This window comes from Carassius carassius, chromosome 16 (genome assembly GCF_963082965.1).
Source record: "Carassius carassius chromosome 16, fCarCar2.1, whole genome shotgun sequence".
In the NCBI taxonomy this organism is placed as follows: domain Eukaryota; kingdom Metazoa; phylum Chordata; class Actinopteri; order Cypriniformes; family Cyprinidae; genus Carassius; species Carassius carassius.
The window spans coordinates 15591629-15610391 of record NC_081770.1 but is presented as its reverse complement, the minus strand read 5'-3'; the positions used below and the strand labels follow the sequence as shown (position 1 = coordinate 15610391).

Genomic DNA, 18763 nt, shown 5'->3' with positions numbered 1-18763 from the left:
TATACTGTATATGTGTGTATTTATACATACATAATAGATAAACACAGTACACAAACATTATGTAAACAAACTTTTATTTTGGATGTGAACATGTATAACTAGATCTAGTAACCATAAGTTAGCAATGCTCTCAGTGTCTTAATTAAACTTCCATTCAGTCTTTAAGCCTGCTGGGAAGATGCTGGCTTGTTGCAGTACTGACAGCGTCCACTGGGTGGCGCCATGTTTTCAGATCTAGGGATGTGAACGCCAACATTCTATTCAGAACATTCTTCCAGACGTGTCTCTCAAACAGTCATTATCTTATTCCGGGTGCCCACAATGAGGGTCGTCTGCTTTGATTATTAAATATGACCGTGGTTTTGATCAGGTCATGTGACGAACGCTGTACTGTAATTAGACAGATCAGGCCAATTGTTCTTTTAATAACAGTGCTAGAGATGCATATGTGTTGGGTCACACCAGTAGATCAGATCTTTGTTCTAGTTGTTTAAATGTTATTGTTTTATGCTTATGAACCATTGCTCCAGTCCCTTATCTTAATTTTCCTTCCTTCATCAACCTCTAACTAGGTATAGATCACAACTGGTTGACTAGTCATCCAAAAACTGACCAATTATTACGGTGGCCCAGTAGTGCACAACACCGTGGAAACTACAAAATTTGTCCTATGCCAAAATTAGTCTTATTGTGTTGTGGCGATTTCATTGTGTTGTGCACTAGTGGGCCACCATAAATTATGATGTGAATGATATTTTGATATTTAAAGCATTAGTGCTTAATTTAGCATGCTAAACTTTACCAGTTAGATTTTTTGCACTCTTAAAGTTCTTGAAACAAAAAAAGTGTTCATGTAGCTCATGTGGTAGAGCATTGTGTTAGTAAGCGCAAGGTTGGGGGTTTGAATCCCGAGGAACACATGTTAGGAAAAATTGTTAGCCTGAATGCAATGTAAGTCACTTTGGATAAAAGCATCTGCTAAATGCATATATTTTTTTTAATTTTAAAAGTGAGAAACGTTCTTGAGAAACACTTTGCCGGATGTACAAACGATGTATTTCTCCATGTTTGTGGTGTTTCTCCAGGTCCACGCTCACTCAGTTCTCTCATGTGGCCGTTGCTTCGACGAAGACCAGATGCTGTTCCCGTTCATAGGCCACGCCCTCTGCTGTTTGTGGGCGGATCAGGGGGTGCGGTCAGCAGCGGCGCGAGGATACGAGTACGAACTCAATGACTCGGCACTATAGTGAGTAACACTTGGACGCTAATCGCTAATTACTCACCCTAATCGCTAATAAGACATTCGCATTTACACAGTTATCACAGTAATACTTCATTTGTGAGCAATGTTTTTACGCCAAGAGATTTAACATCTAATATTAGACCAGATTTCCTAGAATATCTTGTTAGAGGTTTGTTGTTCATGTTTTTTAGTTTATTTTAATTTTTTCGGCGTGTTTAGATACATAGCTGCTACTTCGCTGCACACTTTCTAATAAGTACTCCGTGTTTGGTTTTGATTTAAAATAGTCAATGAATACATTTCCTTTTCTAGCAAGCTAACAGATTAGCCTGTTCAGACAAACCATTCTAGTTATGTAGGGCTTCTGTAAGATTAGCTAGTCGGCTAGTTGTTCAGGCAGCCAATGAGCTATATATAAATAAGAGGACCCTTAATTAAATCATGGTAAACTAACCGTGGTTTTGCTACAATAACCATAGTTTAACCAATGTGTTTGTAGTAAAACTATGTTTATACTGTACATATGGTTACCAATATGCCAAAACACTACACTTTTACTATAATAAAACCATGGTTAATTTTCACAAGGGAAACTAGTGTAATTTAAATGATAAAACATGTCAATTAAAATATTTTGAATTACATGTCATATTAGCCATAAAATTGAAGCTAGAGCACCATTTCTGTTAGCCTTCATGGTTTCAGTTTGCCACCGTTTTTCTTTTTCAGTTAGCCTTTTTTTTGTTTTCCCACTTAGCCTCCCTTTTTCCATTTAGCCTTTAGTTAGCTGTTTTTTTTTCAGTTAGCATTCTCTGTTTTGTTGGTTAAGAAAAGTTTTTTTTAACTAGCTTGAACACGTTTTGATCAGAGAGCAAAGAGAATTCGGACCACGACACTGGAACGGTTCTCCGAAATGCTTTGCATCTCATTTGAATCTTATTAAACAACGCTCAAATAGACCAATCATGATCCGGAAAAGGTCATGAATGTTTTATTCTAATCTAATTGGTCATTTGACATGGGTGCTGACCCCTGAATCTTTCTCATGTTCAGTAAAAATTTCACGTGCAGCGAGGAAATTTACAGACAATTTGAAGTAAAACTGTTCCTTCGAAATATTCAGCTTGTATTATTTTTCTGCCTCTATTAAAGTTCCTTAGCACAGATTACGTCATTTCATCCATTTAACATTTTATTGGTTTTCTAGCTCTCTAGCCCAGGTTTTCCCAATGCTTCCTGATGCAGTTTCTGAAACCTCAATGTAGGTGTAGTGGAACAAATGTGCGACTGTCACTCTTGAGCCGTAATGGCCGCTGATCTGTGACTCAGTCTGACACTCCCACTGTGAATAATGGCTGATTAGTGGGATATTTAAACAGTGAATTGTGTAATTACATGTGTGTGCGATGACAAACTAAAACACCAGGAGGCTGATTATTTAAATGAAGCTGAGAGGGTCACCCATGTCGCAGACGTGTGGTGTGTGCCACAGCGAATGAACCTCAAACTCCGCAGCGAGGTTTGTTTGTGTGTGTGTGTGTGTGTGTGTGTGTGTGTGGTAACTCCTAAACGGCAATTAGAAAAAACAGTCAAACCTCAAAGCCTACTGCCTTTACCAGATGATATATATATATCCTGCAATGCATGCTGGGACGTCACTTAATGGAGGTTTGACATGATCGCTTGTCTTTTTGATTAGCACACAGGACACCTAGTGAAGGCTGTAAAGAATGAATAAATGATGTAGGCGAGCGAGATGTGAGGTGCTGTGTGTGGTTGAAGTTGTCCATACCGAATGTGTTTGACATCAAAACCCACACACACAAAAACACATAGCCTCGATTCTACTCAATTCCCACACATCAGCACATAAGTATGTTTGGGGGGGGGGGGGGGGGGGATGCCCGGGGGGTGTAAAAATAAATAAAAATAATAAAATGTATTATTATTATTTATAACCAATAATGAGTAATTTATTTAAATATTTTATTATTATTGTTAATAGTAGTATTTAAAATGGTATTAAAACTAATAACTATTAATATTATATTTTAATTAAATAAGTTTAAAATTACTTTTATTTAAAAAAACACTGTAAGCCTAGATAACAAAGCATTATAATAAAATGTAATGGTAAAAATAATATTTATAACAATACATTTTATTTATTTAAAAATCTATTATTATTATTATTATTAATTCATTCTAAAATTCTAATATTTTTGTTGTTATTACGAATAATAATAGTAAACCTCTACTGTATTAATACCAATTAAAAATATGTAATTATTATAATATATAAATAAAACAGTTGTTCTGCCATGCTTTAAAAATTCTAAATGTTTCTTTAATTCTAATTAGTTTCATAAAAAAAATAAAAAAAACTTTCGTCTATGTAAAGTATGTGTGTGTCTGTGTGTCTGTGTGTGTTTGACTGTGTGTAAATTTGATTGACAGGTACTCCTGCCCCCCATTGACCCCTGGGTCCAAGGGGCCCCTCCAGACACTTCAGTCAATAATATGGAGTCAATAACACGCTTGTCACCGGGAACAACTAAATTATCACCATGGCACTGATTTGAGTTGTGGTTTGAAGAGACACACACACAACACATAATGAAGAATCTAGCTGGAATAAGTACCAAAATTTCACTTTATTTTATAATATATTTTATAATTTTATAATATTTATTTTATAATATGATTTTGCATAAACATGAGGCTGAAAAGAATTACAATGAATTAATTCAACATGGTACAGTGCTGTTTTGGCATAGAGATTTGCACTAAAACGTCATTCCTGTGTCTGCGTCGTACCGTTTCTCTCACTCTCTCCAGGTTTAAAAACCTTTCCTCATACGGTCATGTCACACCTGCAGGACTCCATCACCAGTCCTCACACACACACACACACACACAAAGAAACGCATATATCCTCTTGTTAAAGGTCAGATTTATCAGAGGGCATTTCCATCGTCTTTGCAGGCCAGGTCGCAGCTCCTCACCTGTTCATATCCTGCATGCATCTTGTGAAATCTCTTTTCATTTCGCCTTCCATCCATTTTCATTTGCCCTCCCTCGCTATTCTAAATTCTCCACAAAAACCACAACCCTAAAACCCCGACCGGCGTCATTCCATGAAATTAAATTGTGTGGAAAAATAGATCAGAAATGTAGTGAGGAGAAAAGATACTTCAGAGAGATGGATGTTTGGTCAGAGGTCAAAGTGGGGTCAAATCAATCCGAGGGTAAAAGTATATCTACAGAACTCCAGGAGAGGTTTTTTAAATTAAAAAAATTCTTCAAAATGTCACGCTGATGGAGAAACTAAGTCAAACCAGCTTTGGAAAGGAATAGATCATCTAAAAATTACCCTAAAGATGCTTCTCTTCTGTAGGACGCTAAACAAGAGATTTCGAATGAAGAGATTTCATGCTGCTCTTTTCCATACAGCATACGGTGAGATTGACGGACGACAAAATGATCTCCTAATAACCTCAAATGAAGAGTTCACCTGAAAAATTAAAATTTGCTGAAAATTACTCACCCTCAAGTCTTCCAAGATGTAGATGAGTCTTTCTCTGTCAAAAAAGACTTGGAGAAAATTAGCATTATTACTTGCTCACCAATGGATACTCTGCAGTGAATGGGTGCCGTCAGAATGAGAGTCCAAACATCTGAAAAAAACATCACAATAATCCACACCACTCCAGTCCATCAATTAATGTCTTGAGAAGTGAAAAGCTGCATGTCTGTAAGAAACAAATATATAATTAATGCATTTCTGGACACAAGTCTCTTCATAATAATCTAGTGAAGTAGTTTCATCTTGTGAAAAGCCCATCCTCTTTTGTCCTGTTGTCAAAATCCACCACATTCACTCTAATTCCATTGGTGAGGAAGTGATGTAATGCTAAAAATCTCCAAATCTGTTCTGATGAAGAAACAAACTCATTTACAACTTGGATGGCCTGAGGGGGGAGTAAATTTTAAGCAAATCCATTTTCATTTTTGGTTTAACTATTCCTTTAATGATGAGCTTAGACCAGATAAAACCATCAGAAACTGGTTAACCAAGGACTTAACAAAAAATATTTTAAAAAAAGACGACTACTGGAGGCCTTCGTAAGGTTAAAGATAGTCCTTGCCTTTCCCTAGAGAGTGTTAGAAAGTGAGACAGATCCACAGCGACAGGGCCTTTGTGTCCCGCTGGGAATTGAAGGCCAGCAGCGAGTGAATGTTGAATCCAGATGCACGTAGCGACATGTCTGTTTTATACACCCAGATGCATTTAAAGAAACACACCTCACACTTGGTCACTCACAGCCTCCGCTCAGGCCCGAGGTGCTCGCTGTCGTGCCGCCCAGGGGGTTTACAAGATCAGACTCGGCTCGAATGCCAAGGAATCGAATTGGCACTGAGGTTGGAGTGTGATATTGTGTGTTTGTGTGTCTGTTTATCTGTCATTAAAAACCAGAAACACTAGTGTTCATAATTCACTATGGTAGTAAAAACATAGTACTAGACAGTGGTATTGCCATTAACTAAAGCTAAAATTATTATAAAATGTTTTTTGTTAATCGAAATAAAGCTGAAATAAAATAACAAAAATTTAATGAAAATTAAAAATGTGGCCATCTGCTGTTATGGTGGAGCAACAGACTAAAGACAACCCTGCTAAGTAACCACACTGATTTAAATTAAAATTAAATTAAAAAATTAAATTTAAATGTATGCATTTAGCAGACGCTTTTATCCAAAGCGATTCAGGCTATCAATTTTTACCTATCATGTGTTCCCGGGGAATCGAACCCCCAACCTTGCAATGCTCTACCAATTGAGCTACACTATATTAGGAACACTATATTAGAATAATAATACAAACACTAGATTTAACTATATATATATGTTTGTCAACCCTGTCAGTTTATGCTAAAGGCTGCTAGTGGCTCTAGTCATAGAGTTGCGAATATGAGAATGCAGCGTGTGGGTTTTAGTACTCACTTATGCTAAATTGTTTTCTTAAAATATCTGGTTACACCATGTGTTATTCAGCTAGCTAAGCAATAATATAGTTAACTGGCTATTTTGAATGATGAGTGATACTTTAGTTTAAGCTGCAAGCTAAAGTAGTTTCCACAACATTACTAATATCATGGTGGTGCAAATTTAGCTGGGAAAGTTACATAAACTGTAGTCAGACTTTTTCTTGAAAATGTAGTTAGCTGCTCTAAAAAGCTACAAACAAAAAGTAGCTAACTTAAGCTAAACTTAGTTGAAAACATGAACATGGTTAATAACAAGCTATAAAAGGGTGATGTTTTAGCTAACTTTGTTAATCATCAAGATTTTTCTCAAACCAGTTTGTTAACATGACATTAGGCCATGTTAGGTAAACAACACTGAAACTTGCTACCTTTAAGCTAATTGTCATGTAAGCTCTTTTTCTACAAGCTGCTAACAAAAAGTAACACATAAGTTCACATAAGCTAAATTTAGTTAAAAACATGAACTTAGTCAAAAGCTAGCTAAAAGAAGAACATTTAACTTGAACATCCTCCCTGTTGAAAAAAAACAGCAAATGCTGTTTAGGTATGTTTTGACGCTGAGATGCTGGTTTATGCTGGTCCTTTACTGGTTTATGCTGGTCATGTGCTGGCAAAGGACCAGCATGAACCAGCAAAAGGACCCGCATAAACCAGCAAAAGGACCCGCATAAACCAGCAAAAGGACCCGCGTAAACCAGCAAAAGGACCAGCCTAAACCAGCAAATGGACCCGCATGGACCAGCCTAAACCAGCAAATGGACCCGCATAAACCAGCAAATGGACCCGCATAAACCAGCAAAAGCAAATAGACCCGCATAAACCAGCAAAAGGACCAGCCTAAACCAGCAAATGGACCCGCATAAACCAGCAAATGGACCCGCATAAACCAGCAAAAGGACCAGCCTAAACCAGCAAATGGACCCGCATAAACCAGCAAAAGCAAATGGACCAGCCTAAACCAGCAAATGGACCAGCCTAAACCAGCAAATGGACCCGCATAAACCAGCAAATGGACCCGCATAAACCAGCAAAAGCAAATAGACCCGCATAAACCAGCAAATGGACCCGCATAAACCAGCAAAAGCAAATAGACCCGCATAAACCAGCAAATGGACCCGCATAAACCAGCAAATGGACCCGCATAAACAAGCAAATGGACCCGCATAAACCAGCAAATGGACCCGCATAAACCAGCAAAAGGACCCGCATAAACCAGCAAAAGGACCCGCATAAACCATCAAAAGGACCCGCATAAACCAGCAAATGGACCCGCATAAACCAGCAAATGGACCCGCATAAACCAGCAAATGGACCCGCATAAACCAGCAAAAGGACCCGCATAAACCAGCAAAAGGACCCGCATAAACCAGCAAATGGACCCGCATAAACCAGCAAAAGGACCCGCATAAACCAGCAAAAGGACCCGCATAAACCAGCAAAAGGACCCGCATAAACCAGCAAATGGACCCGCATAAACCAGCAAAAGGACCCGCATAAACCAGCAAAAGGACCCGCATAAACCAGCAAAAGGACCCGCATAAACCAGCAAAAGGACCCGCATAAACCAGCAAATGGACCCGCATAAACCAGCAAATGGACCCGCATAAACCAGCAAAAGGACCAGCCTAAACCAGCAAAAGGACCAGCCTAAACCAGCAAATGGACCCGCATAAACCAGCAAAAGCAAATGGACCCGCATAAACCAGCAAAAGCAAATGGACCCGCATAAACCAGCAAAAGCAAATAGACCCGCATAAACCAGCAAATGGACCCGCATAAACCAGCAAAAGCAAATGGACCCGCATAAACCAGCAAAAGCAAATGGACCAGCATAAACCAGCAAAAGGACCAGCATAAACCAGCAAAAGGACCCACATAAACCAGCAAAAGCAAATAGACCCGCATAAACCAGCAAAAGCAAATAGACCCGCATAAACCAGCAAAAGCAAATGGACCCGCATAAACCAGCAAAAGCAAATGGACCGGCATAAACCATCAAAAGGACCGGCATAAACCAGCAAATGGACCGGCATAAACCAGCAAAAGCAAATGGACCAGCATAAACCAGCAAATGGACCCGCATAAACCAGCAAAAGGACCAGCATAAACAAGCAAAAGGACCAGCATAAACCAGCAAATGGACCGGCATAAACCAGCAAATGGACCCGCATAAACCAGCAAAAGCAAATGGACCCGCATAAACCAGCAAAAGGACCAGCATAAACCAGCAAATGGACCGGCATAAACCAGCAAAAGCAAATGGACCCGCATAAACCAGCAAAAGGACCAGCATAAACCAGTAAATGGACCCGCATAAACCAGCAAAAGGACCAGCATAAACCAGCAAATGGACCCGCATAAACCAGCAAAAGGACCAGCATAAACCAGCAAAAGGACCCGCATAAACCAGCAAATGGACCAGCATAAACCAGCAAAAGGACCCGCATAAACCAGCAAAAGGACCCGCATAAACCAGCAAATGGACCCGCATAAACCAGCAAATGGACCCGCATAAACCAGCAAAAGGACCAGCATAAACCAGCAAAAGGACCCGCATAAACCAGCAAATGGACCCGCATAAACCAGCAAATGGACCCGCATAAACCAGCAAAAGGACCAGCATAAACCAGCAAAAGGACCCGCATAAACCAGCAAATGGACCAGCATAAACCAGCAAAAGGAACCGCATAAACCAGCAAAAGGACCCGCATAAACCAGCAAAAGGACCCACATAAACCAGCAAAAGGACCCGCATAAACCAGCAAATGGACCAGCATAAACCAACATCACAGTGTCAAAACATACCTAACCAGCATATGCTGTTTTTTTCAGCAGGGCTTAGCAAGATTCTCTTCAAACCAATGCTTTGGTGTGACAGTAGCCATGTTAGATAAACTACTTTGTTAGCTATAAAGCTGATTGCCATTTAATTAAGCTCTTTTAGCCACTCTACAGGATACTAAAAAAAATAGTTCACTTGAACTAAACTCAGTTAAAAACATGAACTAAGTCAATAGCTAGCTAAAGGATGAATGCTTAACTAACTTTAACTTTCTTAGCAAGATTATTTTCAAACCAATGCCAAATTAATTAAATTTTTCATTTAAGATAGTAGGTCTACTCTTTAAAAAAAAAAAAACTAGTTAGCCATTCTTGCTAGCTATAATCTATCATAATTTAAAGTAGTTAAAATGTTTTGTTTGGACACTGCTTATAGTGCTAAATACTAAAATGACAGGAACTCTTATAAGACAACAGTTTATGTTAATGATGCTATAGCGTGCCTTGCAGCAATGAGAATGCAACACTTGCATTTCAGTATGCAAAAGTGTGTACGTCAATCTCTGACGTTTTAGCGTAAGCACAACCTGGTCTTTGTTCTGTTTGCATGTACAGAATGACAAACTGGTCTTATCAGCACAGGAAAAGATGCCTCAAACACTCTTAATCAAAAAATATGGCACAACTGTCTGAGGTTATTGCATCAAAACTGTTTACGTGTGTGTTTGTCTAATTCTTTCTCCAAGGTGTTTGCGACCTCCTGTGAGGTGAGTGTATCGCTACGTAGCGCAGGCTCCCAGATAATCCCTCTCTTTAGCACATCAGCATTCAGAAATCCCCCCACAGATCTGCTTATATTGTATCATGCTGTGTTTATATTCATGCTGGTAATTAGCATACAGTGCGTGTTTCCCCCGGGCCAGTCTTATCGCTGCCACAGACACTTATGGCAGTCAGAGGTAAAGCTGCTTACCTAGACAATGAGAGACGGCCCTTAAGGAGAGGGTTTTTCCCTCAGAGACCTGATTATGAGAGGTGAGGAGACGCATTTGCTATCAAGCAACCTTTTTACTGACAGGTTGCTGGAGTTAAAACCTAAAACCTGCTGGTATCAAACTAGGAACTGCTAAAGGGAGGATAATTTCCGCCATGTAAGGTTTCAATGCTGCAAGAAATAAGTCTTGTGTCACTAGCACAAAACAAACTCGTGTAAAAGCACAAGATATCAGTACCATACCAATTATCAACCGATATTATAGTGTTGTTGTTTTTTTATTAGCAGGCCTTGTATGTATGTATGTATGTTTGGATATTTAATTTATTTCTCCTGTTTGATATGTTGATAACATTTGCTGTCATCTAACATTCACTTTAATAAAAAAAAAAGTGAATTCATATTTATTTATTTATTGTTGCTCTACATTTTAATAGAGTAATGCCTAAATTCACTTGTAGGATTTATTTATTTAATAATAAAAAAAAAATATATATAGATAATTTCATTTGAGACCAGTGTTGTTATTGCTAAGACTTAAGCTAAAACGATTTAAAATTTGTTGCCAGTACATAAAATAAAGCTTAAATGTAATAAAATATAAATATTATATAAAAAAAAATTTTTGCATTCACAACTAACTTAAATAAGCTTAAACTAAATGAATTACAAACTGAAATTTATTTTAAATCTATTAAAAAAAATGACCCTCACATAGCAAAATTATGATAACGTAAACTAAATTAATAAATATGAAGAAATGAAAACATAAAAATCAAAGCAAATTTAAGATATATCATAATATAAATAATATTCAGTAGGATTTTTATATTGACCATTTATTGTTTATCGGCAATGGCGTGACAATGATTACCGGTTTATGAGATTTGTTCGCAGAACTTCTGACCAAGAACCAGGTTAATTTACTGGAAAAGGGATACCAGATGGAATGTCTAAATGAGTCATTACTGTCATTTTTGTCATAAATTTTGTTATTACTTTTTCTATGTCTCTCTGTACCCAGCTTTTTTGAGAACATGGGCCGGATCATCACCCCTGATTACATGCCGACAGAAACGGACGTTTTAAGAGTCCGACTGAGAACCACAGGAGTGATTGAGACACAGTTCAAAGTCAAGCACCTGGTCTTCAGGTAAACAGTCTCTTTATCGTCAGTTTGTTCTAATTGCTCTTACAAAAGGTTGGCTATGACTGGGAATCATCAAACATAAATGCTTTTTCTGTTGTTTTCAGTTGAAGTTTGTTTAAAAGTTGCTAAAATAGTACATGAGAAAAAATGTAGGGGTTTTCCTTCTCGCAGCAGGTTTTCATGATATTGACCATGTCAGTATGCGCGGCATCCTCCATCTCTCAATATCTTATTAAACGTCACCTTGCATGACGTTCTGACGCATCGCTCCATTCGTCAATATCCTAACTGGCATTATCAGCATTGAGCACACGTTCAGCTTTGATTTAGATGCAAGACTTGTTTTGAATTTGTCTAATGAGGTTTTTTTTTTTTTTTTTGGTGGGTATGACGTCTCATTTCCAACTATATATATTTCGACAAACAACTTTCGAAGGTATATGCTAATCATTTGTTTAGTTTGAACCAGTGTTATTTTAGTATCATTGGTATACTTTTTAATAGATTTTATTTTTATGTATTTTGTTTTCATTTGAATTCGTTTTTCTAATATGTAGTAGTTTTGTATTTTAAAATGTCTATATAGTTTTTCATTTTAAATTAAATTATTTCTAATTTTTATATAGTTTATATTTAATTTTATATTTAAGTTTTAGTTTTAAGTTTGAGTTTATACTGTTTTAGTTGTTAAAACTAGTTTTAGTTGTACTTAAACTAAATCTAAATAAAAATGAGGAATAATGCCTTGTCATCTAGAATAAAACAAAATGAGTTATTTATTTTTTTAATTCATGTTTATTTTATGTCAAGTATGACATTTCTTTTATGGTTTCAGTTTTAGGTAACATTGCTTTATGCACAGTTTACTCATAAATCCCCACTGTTTTCTTAATTCACAGTCACAATGACTTTTAATCCTCAATTTGAGAATGAAAAAGTTTCATGCATGTTCAGTGTACTCTCAAGTTCAATTTTGCGCAAACATTAGACAACCAATAAAACGATTGGAAGGTTTCATGGGAAATGTGAGTAATTTTCTGCTTGGCAGCTTTTACCAGCCATTTGAATGTTAATGGAGACATTTACAGCTTTGAGATGCCATAAACTGTTTGATATGGCATGGAAAGATGAGTGTTTTGGCATTTGGTGGAAAGCAACTGTCTTTGTCTATACTTTTACGTTCGCTTCTTCTTGGGCTCATTCTGCCCTGAGAGTTGGCTAATTTATTGGCTTCTGCTGAGGGCTTCTGCAATAACATTTATATTGCGCTACTTTGCATAATGCTAAATCAAAACTTTTCATGGCTTTCATGACAGTTTTTAATAAAAGGTCTTCTACAACATCAGATAATCAAAACAAGATGACTTTAAAAATGACTGTGGGATGTACAGTATGTATGTTTGAAACGCCAAGTTGAACACCCATCCATTAAGTGATCTTTACAGTTCAGTCTTCAAAAACATTTGTTTTTCCATCTGAAGTGTGAGGAGAAGTAGTTATTCTGTTCTCTTTGTTGGGTTTTTAGGTTAAATTATCCTATAGAGTATAAATATGAGCAAAAATCCTATAAACCCTGAAATCAGAGGAAGTCAGAAAATGAAGAGGCTCTGCAATGGCTTTACGTTTGTTATTATCTGTGAACTCTATGAAAGCTGATGTTATGTGGAGTAATTGTTATATGAAATCTGTTTAGTTCCTATTGAGCTCTAGAGTGAATTAATTCGGTGAGGAATAACTTACTGTCAATCTTCCGCACGCTCGACTGCTCGTCCTTATCGCAGCACTTCACACGCATCCCGCGCCGAAACCTCAAGATCTTTATCATATCACTGGATTCACACCTCATGTTTGATATAAAACCCCACAGCTGCATTTCACTTTCTTTGCCGCCTTCTCAATAAATCATTTTTTACATCAGAAGTTTATTTTTACATTTGTGCATTTATTTATTTATGAATTTGTTTATGCATATTTATTTTATTTATGCGTTTATGGGTTTATTGATGCTTTTATTCATTCAGTTTTGTTTTTGTTTTATTGCTGCATTGATTTTATATGCATTTTTATATCTATATATAAAAATTGTATTCATTTAACTTGCTAGTTATCTAAAAAGACATTGTTTATGTCCATATGTAAACATAACAACACAGTATTTTTTTAATAGTATTTTTGTGTTTTTAAGGTTTATTTTTGGTGTTTTATTTAGATAGGACAGTAGGTAGACAGGAAGCAAAGTGGGTGAGAGAGATCAGGAAAGGAAAGCTGGGACTCGATCTCGGGACGTCTGAAGCACAACGGCGCTACATGTGGCCCACGAGGCCATCGGCCCTGACTTTATTACTCATTTTTGATTACGGTTTTGCACATCTTGATGCTTAATTCCAAATTTTCTTATTTGCAAATAATTTGTGACAAATAGCTTGTAAACCGTAAAAGAGTAATTCATTAAATGAAAAAGTATTTTCTTCCAGTGATTATTATATGCAATAATCATTGCATAGCTCATTTTTTAACTGCACATGAATAGGAACAATATGGTGTTATAGGTTCATTGGTCAGGAAGTGATGTGACTGTTTTTGTCTAATGAAATCTTCCAACCAGCCACAAAAGCCGAAATCTAAAGATCAGGTGGCTCCGGGTCACCCTTGACCTCTGAGCCATAATTAGCAGTGTAATGATCAGTGAAGTGACTTGTGTTTTGATTAGCGTGTTTAACGCCGCACGATTTTCACCTTGTCTGCTGTGATTATGAGGCCACATCAGTTCATCCAATAATTAAACAAAGGCATTATTAAACCGTTTGTGCTGTTGGAAAAGATGTGACGGACGAGAAAGAACATGAAAATAAACTGGTTTGATTTTCTTGTTTAAATTTCCTGCTGCTGCTGGATAGCCAATAATATACAATAATTTTTATATTCAGATTTACAACTATTTATTCATTACATAACTCTTTAGAGATATTTTAATTCACTAATTTAAGTAAAATTCATAGTTACATTTTAAAGATTTGGATTACTTTTAAATCATTTAACAGTTATAGGTGGTGTATATTCAGGAGTTATAAATATTCAAATTCATAAATATATTCCTTGATTTTATACAATTATAAAACATATATATGAATCTAAACTCAAGTAAATTCTAAATATGTATAGTTTTAAATTTGAATATATACATTTAAATACTGAATAAATAGTAGTAATAATAATTTAAATTAGAATAGAGAGATTTTAAATTATAATGAATTCTGAGTAAATTGTATAAATTAGTGCTTGTAAGCAATTTAATCACATCCAAAATAAAAGTTTTTGTGTAAATAATATGTGTGTGTAATGTGTATATTTTTTATGTAGCCTGTTTATAAATACAAACGCATACAGTATATATTGTGAAAAAATGTACATGTATTTACACGTATATCTTTATATTCACATAATTTCTAATAGATAATATTTTTAATATATAAACGTAACATTTTTAATGTTCTTAATTTATACATGTATCGGTGTGTATTTATATAAATATAATGAAAATATACAGTACACAGTATACAGAGTACACACTCATATACTGTGTAAACAAAAACTTATTTTGGATGTGATTAATCGTTTGACAGCACTAATATAAATATAATACATTTTGTAAAATCATGTAGGCTATGCTTTGTATTTTGAATTAAAATGGTCACAGATTTTCCCGTTAAACATGCTATTGCAGTTTGTTGTAAATAAAAAATAATGTAGCAGTTAATATTGTAGTGTCAGCATCAACTATGTTCATGATTCAATTCATTTGTCAGATAATTATGGGAAACCCTCATGTATTAGTGTCCCATAAGGCACATATAGATTTTTTTTTTCCATCAGGTTTGAAGTGTGAGTATTGATAGTTTTCATTTCAGACGTGTGGAGGAACCTTCCCCACAAATATAGTGAAGAGACGGCGCAGGATGAAGTGGAAGATGGAAAATAAACGTGTCTGAGAGAGAAAGAACCATAGACTTTTACTGTTTGTTTATGGCCTTCTCTGTTTAGGAGACAAGAAAAGCTCTTTGAGAACAAGCACTCCCCATTTTCCCGCTCTTTTAACATGTGTTTGAGAAACAGACGTGAAGAGGAGAAACCTGTAATAAAATGTCATGTTTGGAGATTTCATTTTGTTTTGACGCCTCTTTGCTAACTACTAGCTAACAAGCTAACTCTTTTAGTGTCGTGATCTAAAACGCATTGAGGGGGAATTTGGTGGAGATTGTCAATTTGAGAAGCTCGTTTGATGACCTCAAGAGCCCATTGGTCTGGTTTTCACATGTACGGATGCGTGTCGCTAGTTAGCAACATATTATTAGCATAACAAATGTGACGCTGTTTGTAAAATGTTCAAAATCCAATGCACTTTTGTAACTTGATGTACTCAAGGTTAATTGGTTTTATGTTGACTCTAATGTGTTTTGGGGTCATATTGAGGTGTTTCTTTTCCGTTTAGGACATTTAGTCTTTTTCTTTCCGCAGAATGTATGACGTTGGAGGCCAGAGGACGGAGAGGAGGAAGTGGATCAGCTGTTTTGAGGATGTGAGGGCCGTGCTGTTCGTTGTGTCTCTGAGTGGATACGACATGACGCTAGTAGAAGATCCATCGATGGTAAGAAAACACTTATACTTTTGCATTCATCTACTACTTTCTGAACAAACAAGTAGTCGCTAAGAAATGGTGCGTAACAACTAAAATATAATTAAAATAATTTTTGGATGTTAAAGTTGCCAGTATTAAAAAAATAAATTATGTGGCATTACAAAATTGGCATCTGTAAGATTAGTTTAATCAACAAAAGTGAATCCATTTTATTTTATTAATTTATTGTAAACCGGTATCTATTTTCAACTAGCAACATGTAAAGAATCATTATAAATATACTACATTTACAATTATGCTTTCGGAAGGTATTTGATTGTATTATTTATTCATAAATCAGTTAATATAACTGGGGTGCACATAAGTGGTCTGCATGCGCGACCAAAATAAAAAAATGTGTAATATAAATATGTTCTGACAGCGCATTTGCGTACCGACATGGTTGACAGCTGTTAATGCACAATTACCATTTTAGATCACAAACTGTACTGTGTAAGTTTTATTTTCAACCTGAAAGCATAAATCTAGGCTGTGCCTACCATTTCAAAGCACAATACAAAACTGTGACATTCATCCACTGACGCTCTTTAATCAGCAGCAGCGCTAAATCCGGAAGCGCGTATACTTACTTACTGGCAACCCGCCAAAATAAAAGCCTGCTGATTTTAAGTTTGAATATGATGAAAGCGCTTTTGTTTATTTATTTTTAGACGCTTTTATCCAAAGTGACTTAAAATTGGGGAATACATGAAGTGATTCTTCTTAAAGAGGCAAACAAAGCAGTACAAAATATTAGCATTTTATTTAAGTTTATTTACTATAAAATAAATGCATTTGTATTTAATACTAGGACTGCATTTTATTTTTTTATAATATCACACACTATTATTTAGTTTATTTACTATTATTTAATTGTTAAAAAACTAAATAAAGTGTTATAATATTATAACTATTATTAATTCATTTTTTATAGTTGCATTTAATGGGTCACGCTATATGCAGTGTGAGGACCAAACCAAATCTCCAGGTGCTCTTATGAGAACCAGGCTGAAAAAATTATGTGCACCCCTAAATATAACTTAAATGTAAAATTTTGAAATGCAAAAATAGGAATCCGTTTTAATGCATAAATGTCACTTAATTTTAATAATTTACAGTATTTGTTTTTAAGTACTAATGTTATATTAGAAATGTACAATATACAAACAAAATAAGTCATTATTAATGCTTAGTAACATATGTACAGTAACAAATGCCTATTAATGCTTAAGTAACATTTTATTGAATATATGACATCTCATTTTCTACTGTAATATTATAAAACTTACATTTAGTAACACCAAAAATAAGTGTCCTGACAGCATTTTTTAGAATATAAGTCACTTTTTTTAATGCAGTTACAGTCAAGAGCAGAAACACATTTAACATAAGTATTTGTGCAATTATAATGAATGTTGTTTATAATGAATGCAACTAAAATGTATGTTTATTTAATACTTTTTCATTCTTGTTCTGTCCTATTCTGTACCGATTTTTAAGTATTTGTTGTTGAGTGAGGGGATCTTTTCATTATATCGGTATTTTACATTATTCCTGAATGTAATAATAAAATTTGTGTGTGTACACCAATGCAACTTTTCTCTCTCCACAATGCAATTTTGACCCCATGTGACTTTTTACAGTGTTTACATTTTACAGTATTTAATGTATTAATGTAACATTCTAAAACTAAAATCATTCTAGGTATCTGGATGTTATTACAACACACAAGACTGTTCACATGCACTGACCTCAGCTTTTCCGACTTTTCATCCTGTGCTCTTGTTCAGAATCGACTTCAGGAGAGTCTCAAGCTGTTCTCATCAATCTGCAATAACGTCTTCTTCAGAAGTACTTCTATGGTAAGATACGGCTCAATTAACAGAGAGAGCTCATCCAGTCTCATCATCCCATTAACTCGAGAGGAGGTCAGTGGCGTCAACCAAGAGATGACGCAAAACAGGCAACATATGTGACAAAAAAAACCAGTTCATTATATAAATAGTGAACACAAGTGCCTTGTAAATATTTTTTATTTTATTTAATAGTTTGCATTTACGAAAAACTGTTAAAATATATAATATAATAAAATAAATGATTTATAGTTTTCTGCCAGTTCTACAAAATTTGCAAATGTTATCAGGTGTTTACTTTTGGCTTATTATTTACGGTTTATATCGACAGGCCTTTTAGCTCTGCTACTAAAGTTTGCGATGATTTTAGCGCTTTAACGTTCCAGTTTTTACATTTCAGATTTCATTTTCAACTTTCACATTTGTCTTTGTAAATATATAATAAACTGTAATCTTTTGTGATGATAATCTGCCTCTGGAAATGACTTTCCGTTTCTGTTACCGTTTTTGGTTAACTATGTTACCAAAGACTTTTTCAGTGAGTTCTTCTCAAGTTCTGGACCTTATTCGTTTTGCGATCACCTGATGAAAGAGTCTGTCACTCGTTTAGACGGCACTCTTTGTGGTTTCGTTCATCTGAGCTTCTTCAATGATTTCACCGATTACCGTAGCTTGCTTTGGTAACCTCACCTCCAGACTTACCATCTTCCCTCGTAATTACAGCCCACGTTGTCAGTTAGCCCAGACTTTGTTTTAATTGCCCATGTCGTTTGGTAATTAAGCTAGCAGGCATAATTTAGGTCGTCCCCATGGGTGACGGTGGTCCGCTTGTTGTCTGTCTATTTATCGTACGCCCTCCGTAAACCTCTTTCCGTGTAATGAGGTGCGCTAACTGCCCTTGTTAAGATGCATTTCATAGCCACGTTAGTCATACTCTGTTGTTTTGAAACGCTGAGCAAAATCACCACTGGACTAAGTCGTTAATTAAGCCATTATACTGAGCCGAACTCAACGTTTTT

The 18763-nt window shown here is 35.8% G+C and overlaps 1 protein-coding gene across 1 annotated transcript in view; it reads left to right on the top strand.

Annotated features, from left to right (window-relative positions):
• LOC132159681 (guanine nucleotide-binding protein G(o) subunit alpha-like) overlaps window positions 1-18763 on the top strand; it is a 32805-nt gene that overhangs the window by 11102 nt on the left and 2940 nt on the right. The window contains exons 4-7 of the mRNA XM_059569256.1: window positions 1086-1246; window positions 11091-11219; window positions 15732-15861; window positions 17682-17753. Of these exons, the coding sequence (XP_059425239.1) occupies window positions 1086-1246; window positions 11091-11219; window positions 15732-15861; window positions 17682-17753 (492 nt within the window). The remainder of the gene's footprint in view (window positions 1-1085; window positions 1247-11090; window positions 11220-15731; window positions 15862-17681; window positions 17754-18763) is intronic.